We start from the raw sequence: 17,766 nt of genomic DNA, 5'->3' as shown, positions 1-17,766 counted from the left end.
TAATTTCTCACGGTCCCCCAGGGGACTGACAGTACGTGTAGGGAGTTGAAATGGCCACCTGTTGCTGCTGCTTCCAGGTAAACCTACAGGTGGAGTTTGCTGAAACCTGAAGCCAGCCTTGTGCATGGGCTCACATGTGCTCCCCCCAGCCACTCTGGGCGGCTTCCAACAAAACACTAAAATACAATAACCTATTAAACATTAAAAGCTTCCCTAAACAGGGCTGCCTTCAGATGTCTTCTCAATGTCAGGTAGTTGTTTATCTCTTTGACATCTGACAGGAGGGCGTTCCACAGGGCGGGGGCCACCACTGAGAAGGCCCTCTGCCTGGTTCCCTGTAACTTGGCTTCTCGTAGCGAGGGAACCGCCAGAAGACCCTCAGAGCTGGACCTCAGTGTCTGGGCTGAATGATGGGGGTGGAGATGCTCCTTCAGGTATACTGGGCCACAGCTTTAGGGCTTTCAATGTCAGCTCCAACACTTTGAATTGTGCTCGGAAACGTACTGGGAGCCAGTGTAGGTCTTTCAAGACCGGTGTTGTATGGTCTCGGTGGCCGCTCCCAGTCACCAGTCTAGCTGCCGCATTCTGGATTGGTTGTAGTTTCCAGGTCACCTTCAAAGGTAGCCCCACATAGAGCGCATTGCAGTAGTCCAAGTGAGAGATAACCAGAGCATGCATCACTCTGGCAAGACAGTCTGCGGGCAGGTGGGGTCTCATCCTGTGTATCAGATGGAGCTGATAAACAGCTGCCCTGGACACAGAATTGACCTGTGTCTCCATGGACTGCTGTGAGTCCAGAATGTCTCCCAGGCTGCGCACCTGGTCCTTCAGGGGCACAGTTACCCCATTCAGGACCAGGGAGTCCTCCACACCCGCCCACCTCCTATCCCCCCAAAACAATACTTCTGTCTTGTCAGGATTGAATCTCAATCTGTTAGCCGCCATCCATCCTCCAACTGCCTCCAGATTGTTAGGGAGCATTTGGGGAGAAGAATGCTGCTGAGAGTTCAACTCTTCCTCCCCCCACCCCCAATTATCCTCTGGGGCTGGTAATTGTCTTGAGTCATGGCTCGTTACCCTAGCTGCTTCAGCCAAGTTATCCAACCCCTGGTTGTAAAAGCTGTTTCTTGGACTTGCTCTCTGCCATTCTCCCCTACTGATTTCACCGCCTGCTCTTCCAGCCAGAATTTTGGACGTGAGATGGGACATGGAGGGCTTATGGGGGTGTTGCTTCAGCACCTGGCAAGTGCTGTAGTCACAGGAAGAATCATTGGGCATCTTCTGTGTACGTGAAATGAGAAGAGTGGTTAGACTTTTTCTTTTTTCTTTTACAGTGGTTCCCCGCAAGACGAACGCCTCGCAAGACGGAAAACCCGCTAGACGAAAGAGTTTTCCGTTTTGGAGGCGCTTCGCAAAACGAATTTCCCTATGGGGTTGCTTTGCAAGACGAAAAAAATCTTGCGAGTCCCCGTGGGTTTTTTCCGCTCCCCCCTCCCTTTTCCTAAGCCGCTAAGCTGCTTAACAGCTGATCCGCTGATAAGCCACTTAACAGCTGATCCCTAGACCGCTGTAGCGCTAATCTGCTAAGCTGTCAATGGGCTTGCTTCGCAAGAGGAAGAAACAGCTAGACGAAGAGAATCGCGGAACGGATTCTTTTCGTCTTGCGAGGCACTACTGTATATAATTTTTTTTTAGTTTTTTAACATACCATTTTCAACAGTGATTAAACATACTTTTACATCTTATTCAATTTTTTTGACTTCCATCAGTCCTGTCTGAAAATTTTCCAACCTAATCTCTTAGTATGCATTTCTTATTTTCCCTATTACATTTCAAACTCACAACCAATATCTCTATCTTTTTCTACTTTGTAACACTCCGTATATTTCTCCTTACAAAACTTCTCGTAGTCCTACTAGCGTAATTTGTAGATTACAGTTGCTCTTCAAATAATTCATATGAAGTATATGAGTGGTTAGACTTTTTCGACAGAAAAGTAAGGAGCTGAAGCAAAACCGGGGTCGGGATTCTAAACTTTTGGAGAGAATTGCATTCCTGGCTAGAAGTGATCACAGTATGGCTTTCGATGTGTTGTTTTTTGTACTTTCAGGTTGAGGAAGTAAAAACCGTACTAACGATACTTTAAATATATCCAGGGTTGTGCATGTAGTTTGCTGCTTTTAAAAGGGAATTTAATAGGTGGAAATTCTCTGTGTTACTGAATATTAATGAATATGGCATTTACTTTTTGCGTGAAGACTTGAGCAGGCATGGCAAATCCCAGACCCGCCCACCGCCGATTTTGCTCGTTACAGGTTCTCATGGAAACCCTTGGTGCCTTGGGTGCTCAGTGCCGGTGGGCTGCCTGCAACATCTACTCCACCCTCAATGAAGTAGCTGCTGCCCTGGCTGAGAGTGGTAGGTATTTGGCTGCTTCAGAGTTCTAGCCGGGATCTCTAAAAAACACAGTATTTTGCGCTCTATAGGACACACCAGACCATAGGACACACCGGACCATAGGAGGGGGAGAACAGGGGGAAAAAATCTCCCCCTCTCTGCTCAGCGCCCCTTCAGCGAAGCAGCAGGAGAAACGGAGCCCCTTCCATTTCTCCTCCCGCTTCGCTGAAGGGACGCTGCGCAGCTCTCCCGGCTTCAGCAAAAGGAACCCGAAGCCTTCGGAACGCAGCACGAGTTCCCGCTGTGCTCCAAAGGCTTCAGGCGGCTATCCCTGAAGCCTGGAGAGCGAGAGGGGTCGGTACGCACCGACCCCTCTCGCTCTCCAGGCTTCAGCGAAAGCAACGCGAAGCCTCCCCTTAATTTTTGGAGGGGAAAAAGTGCGTCCTATAGAGTGAAAAATACGGCATTAAAGGTATGGCTGGAAGTGATTTCAGGGGTGGGGGATTTTAAGAAGCATTTCCGACTTCCGGTAAAAACATACAAAAGATTAAAACAAGAGCCATTGGTGCTAAGGGTGGCACTCCACTAAGTTTTACTCAGAGTAGACCCATTGAAATAAATGGACACAACCAGGGTAGGTCCCTTAATTTCACTTGGTCTACTCTGAGTAACATTTAGTGGACTACTGCTCTAAGGTGATCTTTCTTCATGTGTAGCCTCCCATGCTATGAGCTGCCTGCTGCCATCTGAAGTGCGTACCCTCCTTATCTCTCGTGCAGGGTTCTCCGTTTTTGCCTGGAAGGGAGAATCTGAGGATGACTTCTGGTGGTGCATTGATCGCTGCGTCAATGTTGAAGGGTGGCAGCCAAATATGGTGAGTCCTAGAACCGTCGGCAGAGTTCATGAAATCCGGTTCTGGCCCCTAGAACAGCATCTGGGCAATTAGCAACAAAGGGAGCTCCATTGCGTCAAGCTTGTATTATTAGCCTTTGACTCTTGGTCCATCTACCTGGGGACTTCCCTGGCTTTTTTCTGGGTAGGACCAGTCTGGATAGTTGGCCTTGGTGAAGATTTGACGTTTTCATCCCCCAAAAGTTTTTGATCTGAGTTTCTACTGAGGCTGCATTTTAATGTTGTCTTTTAATCTTGTTTTCAAGTTGTATTTTAATCAGTTGTTTTTATACCTGGTGTTAGCCGCCCTGAGCCTGGTCTTGGCTGGGGAGGGCGGGGTATAAATAAATTATTATTATTATTATTATTATTATTATTATTATTATTATTATTATTGTTATTGTTATTATTATTGTTCTTAACTCTCTCACACACAGCCTAGCCTACCTCTTAGGACTGTGGTTGTGAACAAGAGCAAGGATGCCCCTTTAAAAACTCCTTGGCGTTAGGCTAGATATATACTGCCCTCAAAACAAACAAGATTTTATTTTTACAATTTATCAAGTAGCTCCTAAAAACAGGAGTGAGAAACCTTCTTCAGTCCCAGGGTCTCATTCCCAAGGAAGTATAAACCTTATATACAGTTTTCATGCACTGCTGAAAACTCAGGGCAGAGATAGTTGGTGTATCACATTCATGCTGGTGCATGAGCCAGGCATGTTTCAACTCCCTCATGATCGGTGAAAGTTTATTTCTCTGGTTTCTCTTGGTGCTGGAAGGTATAATGGTCCTTCTCTCACCTTCTGAGTTTGCCTTCATTCTATAGGCAAACAATAAATAAGGGTACAGTGGTACCTCGGGTTAAGTACTTAATTCGTTCCGGAGGTCCGTTCTTAACCTGAAACTGTTCTTAACCTGAAGCTCCACTTTAGCTAATGGGGCCTCCTGCTGCTGCCGCCGGAGCACAATTTCTGTTCTCATCCTGAAGCAAAGTTCTTAACCCGAGGTAATATTTCTGGGTTAGCGGAGTCTGTAACCTGAAGTGTCTGTAACTTGAAGCGTACGTAACCCGAGGTGCCACTGTATATGCTTTGGGTTGCCTGCTGTGTCCCCACACTGTTTGCAGAACCGGTGATAGCATCACAGCTTGTGTCTGGTTTCCGTTCTTGTGTTTCACTCCAAACTGACGGAGGAACGTGTGTGTTTTGAACCAGAAGATGGCAGCAGCGCAGAGCTTACCTTGCCTGCCTTTGTGAGGGATGGCAGATAGCTGTAGTGCTGGGAGGTTGCAACTTGACGCCAGATGCATGAAGTGTGTCTGGGCGGACCAGTGCCCCAAACATGGTGGGTGATTCTGCAAACCATTTGCTGCTCCTAAAGAAGCTTTGAATCTCCATCTGGGTGCTGAGCGTTGGGCTGGCTGCTGAGGCAAAGAGCGGGCGTTACCTGTGAAGGGAAAGTGCAGGGATGAGACGAAAAGGATGTTGATCTGGAAAATGTGCCAGGTTGTGTAGCTATAATTGGTGCAAAGGGAACCAAGGGTGTATTTTCCCCAAAGGGGCAGCCTTCAAGGAGAAAAGCCCCAGTTCGAGGAACTTCAGTCATAGTTGCAAGGCAGATGTAAGAATTAAGATATATTAAGGAAAAAATTTAATTATGATAAAAGTGTGTATTGGCAATAAGTTATATGAAATCGAAATATGGAATAGACGGGAGGTTGGGTCTTTAGTGTTAAGACCAATTTATGGCTTATTGTTTGTTAATAAAATTCTGTGTCTGTTGTTATTCCTGTGTGTAATTTGGTATTTGTGTTTTCTCTCTTTTCTTTTCTTGCTGTATCAATAAAAAAACCAAATTAATAAATAAAAAAGAGAAAAGCCCCAGTTCAGAGTTACTCTTCTCCACCACTGCTCTCTACACATAAGTGTTCTTAGGCAGGGCGATTCCTCGGGGTAGAAGCGTTGGGGTTCTCCCAGACCCAGTGCTGCTGGGTGAGAACCAGTTGTTATTGGGGTAACTGTGATTCTGGGGGAGAGTTAGGTTGGTGGGTGGAGGGGGGGAATAGGGGAATAGTGTCATAATACTATTGTCTCCTGCTTGCTTGCTTGCTTTTGGGGTTGCTGAATATTTTGTTCTTAACGCCTTCCCCTTCGTTGGGTTATTTCAGAACGAGTGTGCATTTCTAGACTGTTCTGGTGCGACAGTAAAAGTCCTGTGGCATTGTTTTAACTTGCTGCTGCTTTCAGGTTCCAGATGATTTGATGGTTTGGAGTAAATTTATTGAACATTTAAAGGACAGTTGTAAAAACTTAAAAACACTAGCAGGACTGAAGTAACTCCTACAATGTAGATAAGAGGTGAAAAGATAAAATACGCAAGTGGATTAAATAAAGGATACCATCTGAAGGGAGGGAAGTCACAAGCTCGGCAGAGCAAAAAGGTGTATATGTTGTTTAAAGTATGATAAGAAAGAATATGTAAGGAAAATAAAAATTTATGAGAAGGGAAAAAAGACGATTTGATGGTTTTATCTGGTTAGGCACCTGACGATTTGGTTTGTGAACTGCTCTGCGTTTTTCCAACTTCAGAGTGGTATGTAAGTGAGCCAAACCAATAAATATTGGAAGGATCAGTTGGAATTGCAGGGAAAGAGGCAACCAGAATGGGGCCCAGTTGGTGCTTTGTGTAGGCAAAAGGGCACCCCGTTCTTCTCCACAGGAACCAGGCATGTTTTGGCAGCAGTCCTTGTTCTTTCTCTTCATAAGGGTGCGAGGGAAGCTTGCCAATTTTTGCAGTTCTGGCCTATTTGTGCACATAAAGGAGGAGGGAGAGAAAAAAAAGATTATGCAAGCTTCTTAATTAAGTGAAGATTAACAAGCACAACCCCTGATTGGGAAGGAGGAACGAGCATTGTATTGCAAAAGTCTCCCCAGGCCACTAATCGGATGATTTTGAGGGGGGGGGGGTGCTTTCAGCAGAGGACTGGGAACCAGCGGCTGCTGCTCTCTCCCTTGCTTGGTTTTCAACATCGTGATATATCACCAACTAAACATACTGATATATCACGATGTCTGAAATAAGAATGGAGCTACGTAGAGGCATTGGCTAGCTTCACAGTTTTCCCAACATCGTGATTTTTGCCAGTGCCTCTTCTTGTGGTTTGCTGCCCCATGCATGAGGCAGGAGAAAGCTGATCCAGCAGTGTTAACAGGGGCTGTAGAATCAAGAGAAACATTGGCTGGCTTCATGGTTTTTCTCACACACACACCATGTTTCATGATATATTGCCGGGTCAAAAATTCTGAAACTGATATCACAGTGTTGTTGTTGTTGTTTGGTTGTTTAGTCGTGTCCGACTCTTCGTGACCCCCTGGACCAGAGCACACCAGGCACTTCTGTCTTCCACTGCCTCCCGCAGTTTGGTCAAACTCATTCTGGTACCTTTGAGAACACTGTCCCACCATCTCGTCCTCTGTCGTCCCCTTCTCCTTGTGCCCTCCATCTTTCCCAACATCAGGGTCTTTTCCAGGGAGTCTTCTCTTCTCATGAGGTGGCCAAAGTATTGGAGCCTCAGCTTCAGGATCTGTCCTTCCGGTGAGCCCTCAGGGCTGATTTCCTTAAGAATGGATAGGTTGGATCTTCTTACAGTCCATGGGACTCTCAAGAGTCTCCTCCAGCACCAGAATTCAAAAGCATCCATTCTTCGGCGATCAGCCTTCTTGATGGTCCAACTTTCACTTCCATACATCACTACTGGGAAAACCAGAGCTTTTACTATATGGACCTTTGTTGGCAAGGTGATGTCTCTACTCGCCCCCGCCCCCCAATAAGGACTTCAAACTGGTTTTGGATGATATATTGCTAAATCACCCAGCCACCTGCGATTCCCAGCTCAGTGCCTTGACAGTGGAGAACATAGCCTTCATGGTTAGTAACCATTGATAGCCTCTGGCTTCGTTTTATGACCAGCAGTTCCAAGGTACATGTCATTTGAGGTACTTAGAATTTCTGTCTCTTTTGACATAATCTGGATGTCAACATGTCAAAATAATTTTTATTGAACTTTTCAGGTTTTACATTTCCACATTAACATCTTTCATTATACCCATCCATTCAACGACTTCCCTCCTTCCCCTTCCAAAGTGCTTTTAATTTACCCATAATTCCTGCATATTCTTGTACATCCATCTAAATCAGTCTCTCCCCCCATTTTGCACCCTTTTAAATATGTTTTACTGTTGAATTTACCTTAATACTGCCAGCATTGTCAATGTGTACAATTATTTTCCATACTCAGCAAAAAATTCCCCACTCCTCTTTAAATACCTGTTCTTCTTGCTCTATTATTCCACTTCTTAGACCTGCTAACTCTGCATATTCTATCATCTCCCAGACTCTATACAAATTCTTCCTGATCACATGATTCAAAAAGCTCTTATACATTTTAGCTTTCCCATACCAAAGACATGCATGCAGCCGAATCCTGCTGGCAGATCCCTGTCGGACTCTCAGATGTACAGAGCAATGTCGCCTTCGATAATATACCTTTCCTTACTCTCTCCAAAGAATATCTACTTCCACAAGTGGGGGAAACCTATTAACCACCACATGTGCAGAATGCCAACTGCTGGGTCTATAGCAAAGGAATGTGGTAGTAATAACACGTTTGGTGTTTCAGATCTTAGACGATGGTGGGGATCTCACACACTGGATCTACAAAAAGTACCCCAACATGTTTAAGAAGATCAAGGGGATTGTAGAGGAGAGTGTCACTGGAGTCCACAGGTAACAACTCTCACGTGTTTTGGGTTGAGGTGGGAACTGCATCCTATTTCACCAGTGCCCTTGTTTGGAGAGAAACAGCTTCCTTAATTTTATTACTCTTCAGTCTGTCCTCCAAAGGAATTCAGAGCAGCACCTTGACATGCCAGTAACCCATGGCAATACAGTGGTACCTCGGGTTAAGTACTTAATTCGTTTCTTAACCTGAAGCACCACTTTAGCTAATGGGGCCTCCTGCTGCTGCCGCGCCACCGGAGCACGATTTCTGTTCTCATCCTGAAGCAAAGTTCTTAACCCGAGGTACTACTTCCGGGTTAGCGGAGTCTGTAACCTAAAGCGTATGTAACCCGAGGTACCACTGTGATAGCTTGTGGTCACCTAGTACGTTTCATAACTGAAAGAGAATTTGGACCTGACTTCCCCCATCTTTAAAAATGCAACAGCAGCTTGAATCACATACACTGCCTCCCAAACAAAACTCAGAAAGTGTTGCGAGGGCAGGTGCATTAAAAAGTAACTTTTACTTATCAGATTAAGTGTAAAAAACGGATGGGCTGGCATTTTAATGATAGCATCATGTGGACCTTGCAAAAAGCAAAAAACCCTTGCAGGCATGAGCAGTGCTGATTTCACAATAAACCCTTAACTAGGTTCACCCGGTGCTGGTCAGTCAATTGTGTAGGTCAACAGAAGGCAGGAGAGCATCCGGGGAAATTGGAGGAAACCTTGGCCTTTATCCTTTCATTCTTTTCCCTCCCCTCTCACCCTAGATTGTATCAGCTATCAAAGGCAGGCAAGCTGTGCGTCCCAGCTATGAATGTCAACGACTCTGTCACCAAGCAGAAGTTTGACAACCTCTATTGCTGCCGGGAATCCATTTTAGATGGGTACGTATCTTTCTGTTTAAATGAACACAGAGAGGAGAATGAGGTCTTCTCACAACGGTCTGCAGAGAAGCAACTGCAAAGGTGTAACTATGCCCAAATAGCTGCCGCAGAGCTGACACAGGCAATTAAGAAAATATATTTCTGCAATAGTTAATCTCTGATTTTTACATGGCTTTTATTGTGGACCTGTATGGTTGCTGTGATACTGTTTATGAACAGCAGTACACAAATATTTTTATAAATAGATAAAACACCTCACTTTTATGGCAGGAAAAAAGCCGGGGTGGTAACTCCCATTCTCCGATGCTGAAGCTTTCCAGTGAATGTGATTTCCATGTTTCCAAACCGCATAGTCTTGCCAGGAGACGGGTGCCGTTTGGGTTTGTTTATTCCAGATATAGTGCATTGTTTTGTTTTTTTAAAAAGGCCTCTCTCGATGTTCGGTACAAATCCCGTCACAAGAACGCTTCACTGTGGGAGAATGGCAAAGGAGCAGACACCACGTGGCGGAGCTTTCCCGCCCTAAATGTCACAGAGGCACCAAACTCCTCAGTAGCTTCAGGAATAAGCTGGCCGCTAGCGCCTAAACCCAGAAGACTAAGAGGGAATTAAGAGCAGGATGTCGCTGACGTGGTAATTGCAGTTCTCGTTCCGTAGCCTGGTGGGTTGAAGCTTTTATTACAAGACAACTCGACCCGACATGTTCTTTTCCATCTCTTACGGTGCTATGTTCATCCAAGTTGATAACTACGAGAAGAAAAGTGGGGGGGAATGTTATCCCTTTCTCCCTCACCCCCCGCCCACTGCCCTACCATGAACCAAAGGCATCTAGCTTGTTGTCCTGTTCTGTTCCTCTTGCTAGAGGAACACTATAGGCAATTCATCCCATGAACTACAGTTAGCATTGTTTCCCCAAACCCATATTTTCATTTCCCAGAAGCATTAGATGTCCGTGGCAAGGAAGCTCTTGCACGATCAGATGCATTCAAAATGGAGGTGGGATTTAGAGCGTCTTTTGGGCTCTCCTACAATCCTGCTTGACATGGGCTTAGAGGCCCGTGGAGTCGATGCCCACAGGCCCTGTGACTGGCTGTCAATTCTATCGGCCTTCTTGAGGCCTCTCTCTCTGCTTCAGGGCTGCTTTGCATTGTGCACAACAGGCACGGCTGTCTCAATGTTTGAGGTGGATTTGCAGCCAGCTGCCGTTTCTCAGTGCATACCCCAGTCTGTTTGAACACATCTCTCCCCGCTGGGAACATTGATGTTCACTGCGAGACATGGGTGGGCCTGACCCTCACTGAGGATGGTCGCCTTTGCCAAAGATTTTACCGTTTCAGAGTGCCAGGTGGGGGAACACATGACTGAACATAACAGCTCCCTGCACATGGAAAATCAGCATGGGAGGGAGAAGGGTTCTAATCTGGCTTTCTCCCTGCGCTGGCTTTCCCTGTGTGGTGAATCGGGTTTTTCTGGCATTCAGTCATGGGATACACCTCAGGCACAGCTTGACCTCCCTCAGTGAGAACAAGGCTATAGTGGGCATGCTGCGGAAAGTTGCTCTTAAAGCTCCAACCTCCAATTTGTGCATTGGCTTCTCCATTTATTGAAATGCAGGCAAATTGCTGCTTCCTAATTCTACTAATATGCTTTCATGCAAATTTGATACCAGCAGAGGAAATTATCGTCGGCTCGCTCTTGTTTCTGCTGCTTGGCAGAATCGTATGGAAGCAGTTGAAATATTTAAATCAGCTAGGCAGCTAGCTTGGGCCTTGTAAAATGGGCCACGAGAAACAGGAGCAGAACGGCACTCCAATCCCTCGAGACTGCCGTCTATATTCAGTGGAAAATTGAAGTTCCACACTCCCTACACCGCTAACCTATTTTACTTATCTGCTAAAAATAGACTACAATGTAGGGCACAGTTGCAGAGATGCCAAGTGGGGAAGGAGATATGCTAAGAGGGAGAGTTTCCATGTGCAGAACAGCATGGCTCCCTTCACCTTGAAGCCACCGCTTTGTGCTTCCCAACAGAGCCCCCGGCAAAAGCTGGGATATCGCAAGGGCCAACGGTTCTCAGCATCTAAGGGGTATCCGTTTGGAGGCTGGAAAGGGACACGCAGAAGCAAAGAATTATAAACTAAAGAAAAAGCAGCTTTAAAAGAATATGAAGGAATTAAAATCTTCCTAAAGGCAGTTGGTTGCTGTTGATGTGCTTAGATACGCAGGGTCTGCAGTTACATTGAGCCCCCACATTTAGCTGCTTCGCAAGAGACAGCCTGGCTTTTACTGTTTTGCTTGTTGTTACCTTTATCACTGATAGACTCTCTCCCACCCCGCTCCCTGTCATTCATTGATAATTTCCAATCTTTCGCCCGTTCCTGGCTTCCTTTTCAAACCACAGGATCGCTTTGCAGATTCCCAGATACATGTGAAACAGGCTTTGTGTGTAGGAATTTGCAGGAATCCCCATGTGCAGATAATGTACAGTGGTTACGCTTCCAGGGCTCCCAAAGGATGTGGTGCAGCCTCTTTGCATGTGTACAAAGTGTCTTCGCACATGATTGCAATAACCTACACATGTGGTCCCTGCGTTGCAAGTCCCCTTGGCAAGAGTGGTACTGCTCTGTAATTTGTATAGCTCCTAGTTCATTTCACTGGTGTTGCGTCACTGTTGAGCAATACACACAAGGGCCATTATTCACAAATCCAAAACCGCTGTGCCCCTGAGCCTGAAATCCTGTACATAACAGAATTTCTCAAGATTAACTTTGCAACCCTCTTGTTTTTCCTCAGCCTTAAAAGGACAACCGATATGATGTTTGGAGGAAAGCAAGTCGTAGTCTGTGGCTACGGAGAGGTAAGACTCGGATGTTTCCCCCTTGGAGCAAGCTGTGCTTGTGCTCTAGGTGAAGGTTGTGGGTGGCATCATAGTTCCTTCTCCAGTTCTAGGGATGATTTCTCCAAGACTTCCCTCTGGATATCTAAGGGCACCTCAAGATAATGGTTTGTGAAAGGACTTGGAGAAGCATTTGTGCCTTGGATTTCTGAACTCCACAGAGTTCAGCTAGTGCTGTATTGATCTCCCTCTTTCCACCCACAACTTCCTATTGGACCCCTGGAAACTTGCAGCACACAACAGTTTTAGCCCAATGTCAAGACAAGCCTTGCACTCTGCATTATTTTTACACTCCAGCTGGGTCGGGTGTCAGGTTATCTTGTGGGTTCTTCCTGCAGGCTTCCTGTGGCTTTTTGCATGACTCTGTGTGATACAGAAAGCTGTCATGGAAGTTGCTTTCTTCCCTCAGGCATTTTTTAATCTCTTTCAAGATGAATGAAGGGCCTTCCTGGAGAGAGAGTCTCCATGCTGACAGGCATTCTGAGTGGCTGAACCCAGAACTGTGGGGCGCCCTTCCACTGGAGATGCACTAGAGTCCTTTTACTTCTCAGAAGCATTTTTTAAACCCCCATGGTGTTGTTGTTTTATATGCCACTTGGTGCCAAAATAGGCTTCTAAACGGTTTGCAAGAATAGAAACCAATTAAGGTAAAGGTAAAGGGACCCCTGACCATTAGGTCCAGTCGTGGCCGACTCTGGGGTTGCGGCGCTCATCTCGCTTTATTGGCCGAGGGAGCCGGTGTACAGCTTCCGGGTCATGTGGCCAGCATGACTAAGCTGCTTCTGGCGAAACCAGAGCAGCGCATGAAAACGCCGTTTACCTTCCCGCTGGGGTGGTACCTATTTATCTACTTGCACTTTGACATGCTTTTGAACTGCTAGGTTGGCAGCAGCAGGGACCGAGCAACGGGAGCTCACCCGTCGTGGGAATTCAAACCGCTGACCTTCTGATCGGCAAGTCCTAGGCTCTGTGGTTTAACCCACAGCGCCACCCGCGTCCCTAGAAACCAATTACACGAGCATTAAAATATAAACACCCACAGTTAAAGCATGCAATAAAACAACCCCATTACAACAACATAGTAATGGGGGACACAGGTTGAGAGATCAAGGGACGGCTTGCATAAACAGGTGCATCTCCAAAAGCCGGCGGAATGCCAATACAGATTAAGCCTTTCATATTTCGGGAAGTGCATCCCATAGCATTAGTGCCACCCCTGCTTTTCTTCTTTATTCAAGTTGTTAAGGACTTCACATATGGGATGTTGGTGTTAGGGCGCAGAACTGGCCTGTGTGCATTTTGAGGCACCTGCAGAGCAAGCACCAGGTTGGCTTAGTGGTGGCCTCTGATCTCTGAGACCACAAGGTGGCTGCATGTCTCCATCTTGCATTGCACAGACAAGGGTCCTCCGGTCAGCCAAACGCCTTTGCATTCTCTGCAGGGTGGATGGGAAGTGAAGATAACACAGGAGACTGAAACACCAACACTGATCGGCTGTTACTGGACAGAACTGATTATGGGGGAGCAATGGCACACTCACTGAACTGGCACGTCTGCACAAGAACCTTCTGTAATCCCAGGAGGAAAAAGAAGGTTTCACATGTCCATGTTTTTGTTTTTTGCACCACCTACATGTAATTTGCAGGGACGCGGGTGGCGCTGTGGGTAGAACCTCAGTGCCTAGGACTTGCTGATCGTATGGTCGGCGGTTCGAATCCCCGCGGCGGGGTGAGCTCCCATCATTCGGTCCCAGCTCCTGCCCACCTAGCAGTTCGAAAGCACCCTTACGTGCAAGTAGATAAATAGGTATCGCTTTATAGCGGGAAGGTAAACGGCGTTTCCGTGTGCTGCGCTGGTGCAGGCTCGCCAGAGCAGCTTCGTCACGCTGGCCAGGTGACCCGGAAGTGTCTCCGGACAGCGCTGGCCCCCGGCCTCTTAAGTGAGATGGGCGCGCAACCCTAGAGTTGGTCACGACTGGCCCGTACGGGCAGGGGTACCTTTACCTTTACCTTTTACATGTAATTTGCAGCATCTGCTTGTCCATTGACCAGGTTCATGGAATAAGCAGCTCCCAAGGGGCATCCCTTTCCTGCAGCCCCCATGCAGAAATTCCCTTTGAAAGCCACTCTTGCTACTCTGCAGGGTTGTGGAACCATTGTTCATCTTGGGAAGTCCAGGGTTCTGTGTGAGATAAAATACCCCAATTTGAATAGTTCTTACCTGTCCTACAGGAAAACATCTTGTTTGCTTGGGTTCTTGTACCTCATGTTACGGACGCTCCAGGTTACGTCTTTTCAGATTCTGTCCCGCGGCAACCCTGAAATACCAGAAAGGGTTACTTCCAGGTTTCGCCACTTGCGCATGCGCAGAAGTACTAAATTGTGCTTCATGCATGCACACAAGTGCCAAATTGCGCCATGCAAATGCGCAGATATGGCGCTTCTCCAGAACGGATCCGTTCGCAACCAGAGGTACCAATATATATAACTGGACATGCTTTTATTGTACCTAGACACTCCTGGGCTTTCCTCTCTTTTGGGCAGAAGCATTTTTCCATCATTGCATGCGGATGCCCACTTGGGCGTAGTGTCTAGTTACCGTGTGCTTAAGCTCCCCACCCACAAACGCTTGGTGCCGTTGGGTTAATTGCGCTGAAAGTACATCTTCTGGCCCTCCTCCCTTGGGCTTCTCCCGCCACAGGACCCAGAAATGTAGAGCTGCATTGTTATTTTTCCCCAGCTCTTGCAGCGTTGAGTCCTCTGTGCCTCTTTCCTGACGTTCTGCTCTCCCGCTGCAGGTGGGCAAGGGCTGCTGTGCTGCACTGAAGGCCATGGGCTCCATTGTGTACGTGACAGAGATCGACCCCATTTGTGCCCTGCAAGCCTGGTAAGAGCTGAAGCTGTGGAGGAATGTGGGCAGGGTCTTCAGTCAGCCTGTGTTGTGGGCTTGACACGGGATTTGATCCCTTGCTTTACTGAATCCCACTGGCCCTTCCTATTGCCATCCATGCAACAGTGGCCAACTTTGGAAGGGTGTGGCAGTGGGGAGGAGTTAAGAGAGCCACATAGATCAGAGCAAAGCTGTTAGGAGGCACCCAAAGTTTCCAGTTTTTGAAGGAGTTTGTAACTCTAAAGCAATGGTGGCGAACCTTTTAGAGACCGAGTGCCCAAACTGCAAACCAAAACCCACTTACCGTATTTTTCGCTCTATAAGTCGCACTTTTCCCCCTTCAAAAATTAAGGGGAAATGTGTGCGTGTCTTATGGAGCGAATGCAGGCTCCTTGGCTTCAGCGATAGCAACACAAAGCCTCCGAAGCGCAGAGGGAGAGCTCCCCCCGTGCTCCGGAGGCTTTGCATTGCTTTCACTGAAGCCGCCTGAAGCCCCCGGAGCGCAGCGGGAACTCCCGCTGTGCTCTGAAGGCTTCAGGCACTATCCGCAAGCCTTTGGAGCACAGCAGGAGTTCCCGCCGCGCTCTGAAGGCTTGTGGATAGCCGCCTGAAGCCGGGAGAGCGAGAGGGGTCTGTGCACACCGATCCCTCTTGCTCTCCAGGCTTGGCTTCGCTGGAGAGGCGCTGCACAGTTTTCCCTCTCTGCGCAGCGCCCCTTCAGCGAAGTGGGAGGAGAAATGGAAGGACTCCGTTTCTCTTACCGCTTCGCTGAAGGGGCGCTGAGCAGAGAGGGGGAGAATTTTTTTCTTCCTGTTCTCCCTCTCCTATGGTCCAGTGCGTCCTATAGAGCGAAAAATACGGTATTTATCGCAAAGTGCCGAGAGTGGAGCTTCTTTTGTGGGGGGGGGGGAGCTGCTGCCCAAGTTTTTGGGGTAGCAAAAGTTGCTTTGCTTTTTTGGGGGGGTGCCCCAAAGCCGCTGAGCTTTTTAAGGGGAGGGGAGAGAACAGAAATAAATGACCAATAATACCTTCGCTGGAAATAACACGCAGCACCGACTTCATCATCCGCATTTGGAATAAAAGGACACATTCTACTCATGTAAAAACACGCTGATTCCCGGACCGTCCACGGGCCAGATTGAGGAGGCGATTGGACTACATCCAGCCCCCGGGCCTTAGGTTGCCTACCCCTTCTCTAAAGGGAATTGCCACTCTCTCCCTGCCACCCTTATCCTGGGTGGTGCTGGAGTGCTCAACATCAGCGCAGGACATCTTCTAAATATTTTCTGGAGTGAGCACCAATAGAACCAAACAGGGCAGCAATTGCAACCGACACGAAGAAACCAGCCTTGTTAAAATCCAGAGGGAAATGCCATTAAGTTTGTTGGGAAGATCACCTGCTCCATTTGACAGCTGTCAGAGTGCGGTGGTTTTTTGGTTTTTTGGGCAAGGTCGCCTTGTTAACTTGGTTTATCCTCCTAGCCACAAGGATTGGGAATCTCAGACCCCACCCAGATTGGACTGCGAGCTTCCAGGCCCCTAGTTATGTGGCCCCTGTGGCACTGACCAGGCCACACCTCCCGCAGGCCCTGCTCCACATCCTCCTTAAGCGCTTTTGCCTGGCAGGAACGTGCTCTTGAACTGCAACCGTGCCTCTTCCTTGTCTGGATGGAAGATGGAGAGGTGTGGGGCTGGCATAGAAGCCCCTGACTGCATGCAGCCAGCTGCATACCAAGGGGCACACCAGTTGCTCCGCCCACTTTGGCCTCGTGCTCCACTTCCTCTTGCAAAGCCCTGCCCAGTGCTGGAACATGACTTCTCAGAAGGCTGTCCATGATGGGATGCAGCATTTGGGCTGGAAAGGGCTCCCTAACCTCATTCTGGCACCACTCACGCCCTGCATTGGTACCCATGTAGAACTGCCATCTTGTTAGTCGACTTCACCCATCCAACCAAATTGGCTGCTGCCTCCGAAAGCTCACACAATGGGAGTTTGGTTTCCAAAGTGTAACTGCTGTACTGGAATAGGTTTTCTTCAGCAGATCAGGAGCTTCACAGTGACAACAACAACAACAACAACTTGTTGTTGTTAGTATTACCCCGGCCATTTGGTTGGGTTACCCCAGCCACTCTGGGCGGCTTCCAACAAAGATTAAAAAATACAATAAAGCATCAGTCATTAAAAACTTCCCTAAACAAGGCTGCCTTCAGATGTCTTCTAAACGTCAGATACTTGTTTTAGCTCTCTGACACCTGATGGGAGGGCATTCCACAGGCCGGTTTTCAGGTGGGGGAGTTTTCTGCTGGGCTTTGGTTTTAGGGGTCTCTCTCTGCTTATTTCTCACAGCATGGACGGCTTCCGTCTTGTGAAACTCAACGAAGTGATTCGGCAAGTCGACATTGTTATCACTTGCACAGGTACGCTTACGTCGCAGTGGGGTTTCATTGTGGAAATGGTAGCTTGATCCCCTTCGCAGTCTTCCTAATGGAACGGTAGAAGGAAAACCATAGCCGGCCGTGTCCCGGAAGGGTGGGCTGGGGCCAGCCCCTTCCATTTCAACCAGGGTTTGTGCAACAAGATGCTCCCAGTGTGTGCTAGTCGTTCTTAGAAAGCCAGGGTGGGGTTTAGAGCAAGCATTCCATTCTGTAAATCTTGTTTCTTTGTGTGTGTTTGTAGGTAACAAAAACGTAGTGACCAGAGAGCATCTTGACAGAATGAAGAACAGTTGCATCGTTTGTAACATGGGGCATTCCAACACTGAAATTGACGTGGTAAGAGCTGGGCTTTCTTTTCCCCCCAGTCTCTAGTAAAGGGCTTTAGGGATGGTCTTCCCTGCTCGACCTGCAGTGCAGTGCATTATGGGAAATGAAGGAGGGTTCTGCGTCTTTGCTAGCAGAGCTGGATCCAAATTCAGGGGAGTGCTAGAGCAGCTTTTCTATAGGCAAGAGGAAGAAGAAGAAGAAGAAGAAGAAGAAGAAGAAGAAGAAGAAGAAGAAGAAGAAGAAGAAGAAGAAGAAGAGTAG

The 17,766-nt window shown here is 47.6% G+C and overlaps 1 protein-coding gene across 2 annotated transcripts in view; it reads left to right on the top strand.

Annotated features, from left to right (window-relative positions):
- AHCYL2 (adenosylhomocysteinase like 2) overlaps positions 1-17,766 on the top strand; it is a 93,427-nt gene that overhangs the window by 66,123 nt on the left and 9,538 nt on the right. For both annotated transcript variants that reach the window (XM_081927056.1, XM_081927057.1), the window contains 8 exons: positions 2,316-2,418; positions 3,177-3,271; positions 7,967-8,073; positions 8,841-8,957; positions 11,751-11,814; positions 14,651-14,739; positions 17,090-17,160; positions 17,420-17,514. In XM_081927056.1, the coding sequence (XP_081783182.1) occupies positions 2,316-2,418; positions 3,177-3,271; positions 7,967-8,073; positions 8,841-8,957; positions 11,751-11,814; positions 14,651-14,739; positions 17,090-17,160; positions 17,420-17,514 (741 nt within the window). The remainder of the gene's footprint in view (positions 1-2,315; positions 2,419-3,176; positions 3,272-7,966; positions 8,074-8,840; positions 8,958-11,750; positions 11,815-14,650; positions 14,740-17,089; positions 17,161-17,419; positions 17,515-17,766) is intronic.

The sequence above is a fragment of the Podarcis melisellensis genome (genome assembly GCF_964234715.1).
Source record: "Podarcis melisellensis genome assembly, chromosome: 10".
NCBI lineage: Eukaryota > Metazoa > Chordata > Lepidosauria > Squamata > Lacertidae > Podarcis > Podarcis melisellensis.
This window is presented reverse-complemented; position numbering and strand designations above follow the sequence as displayed.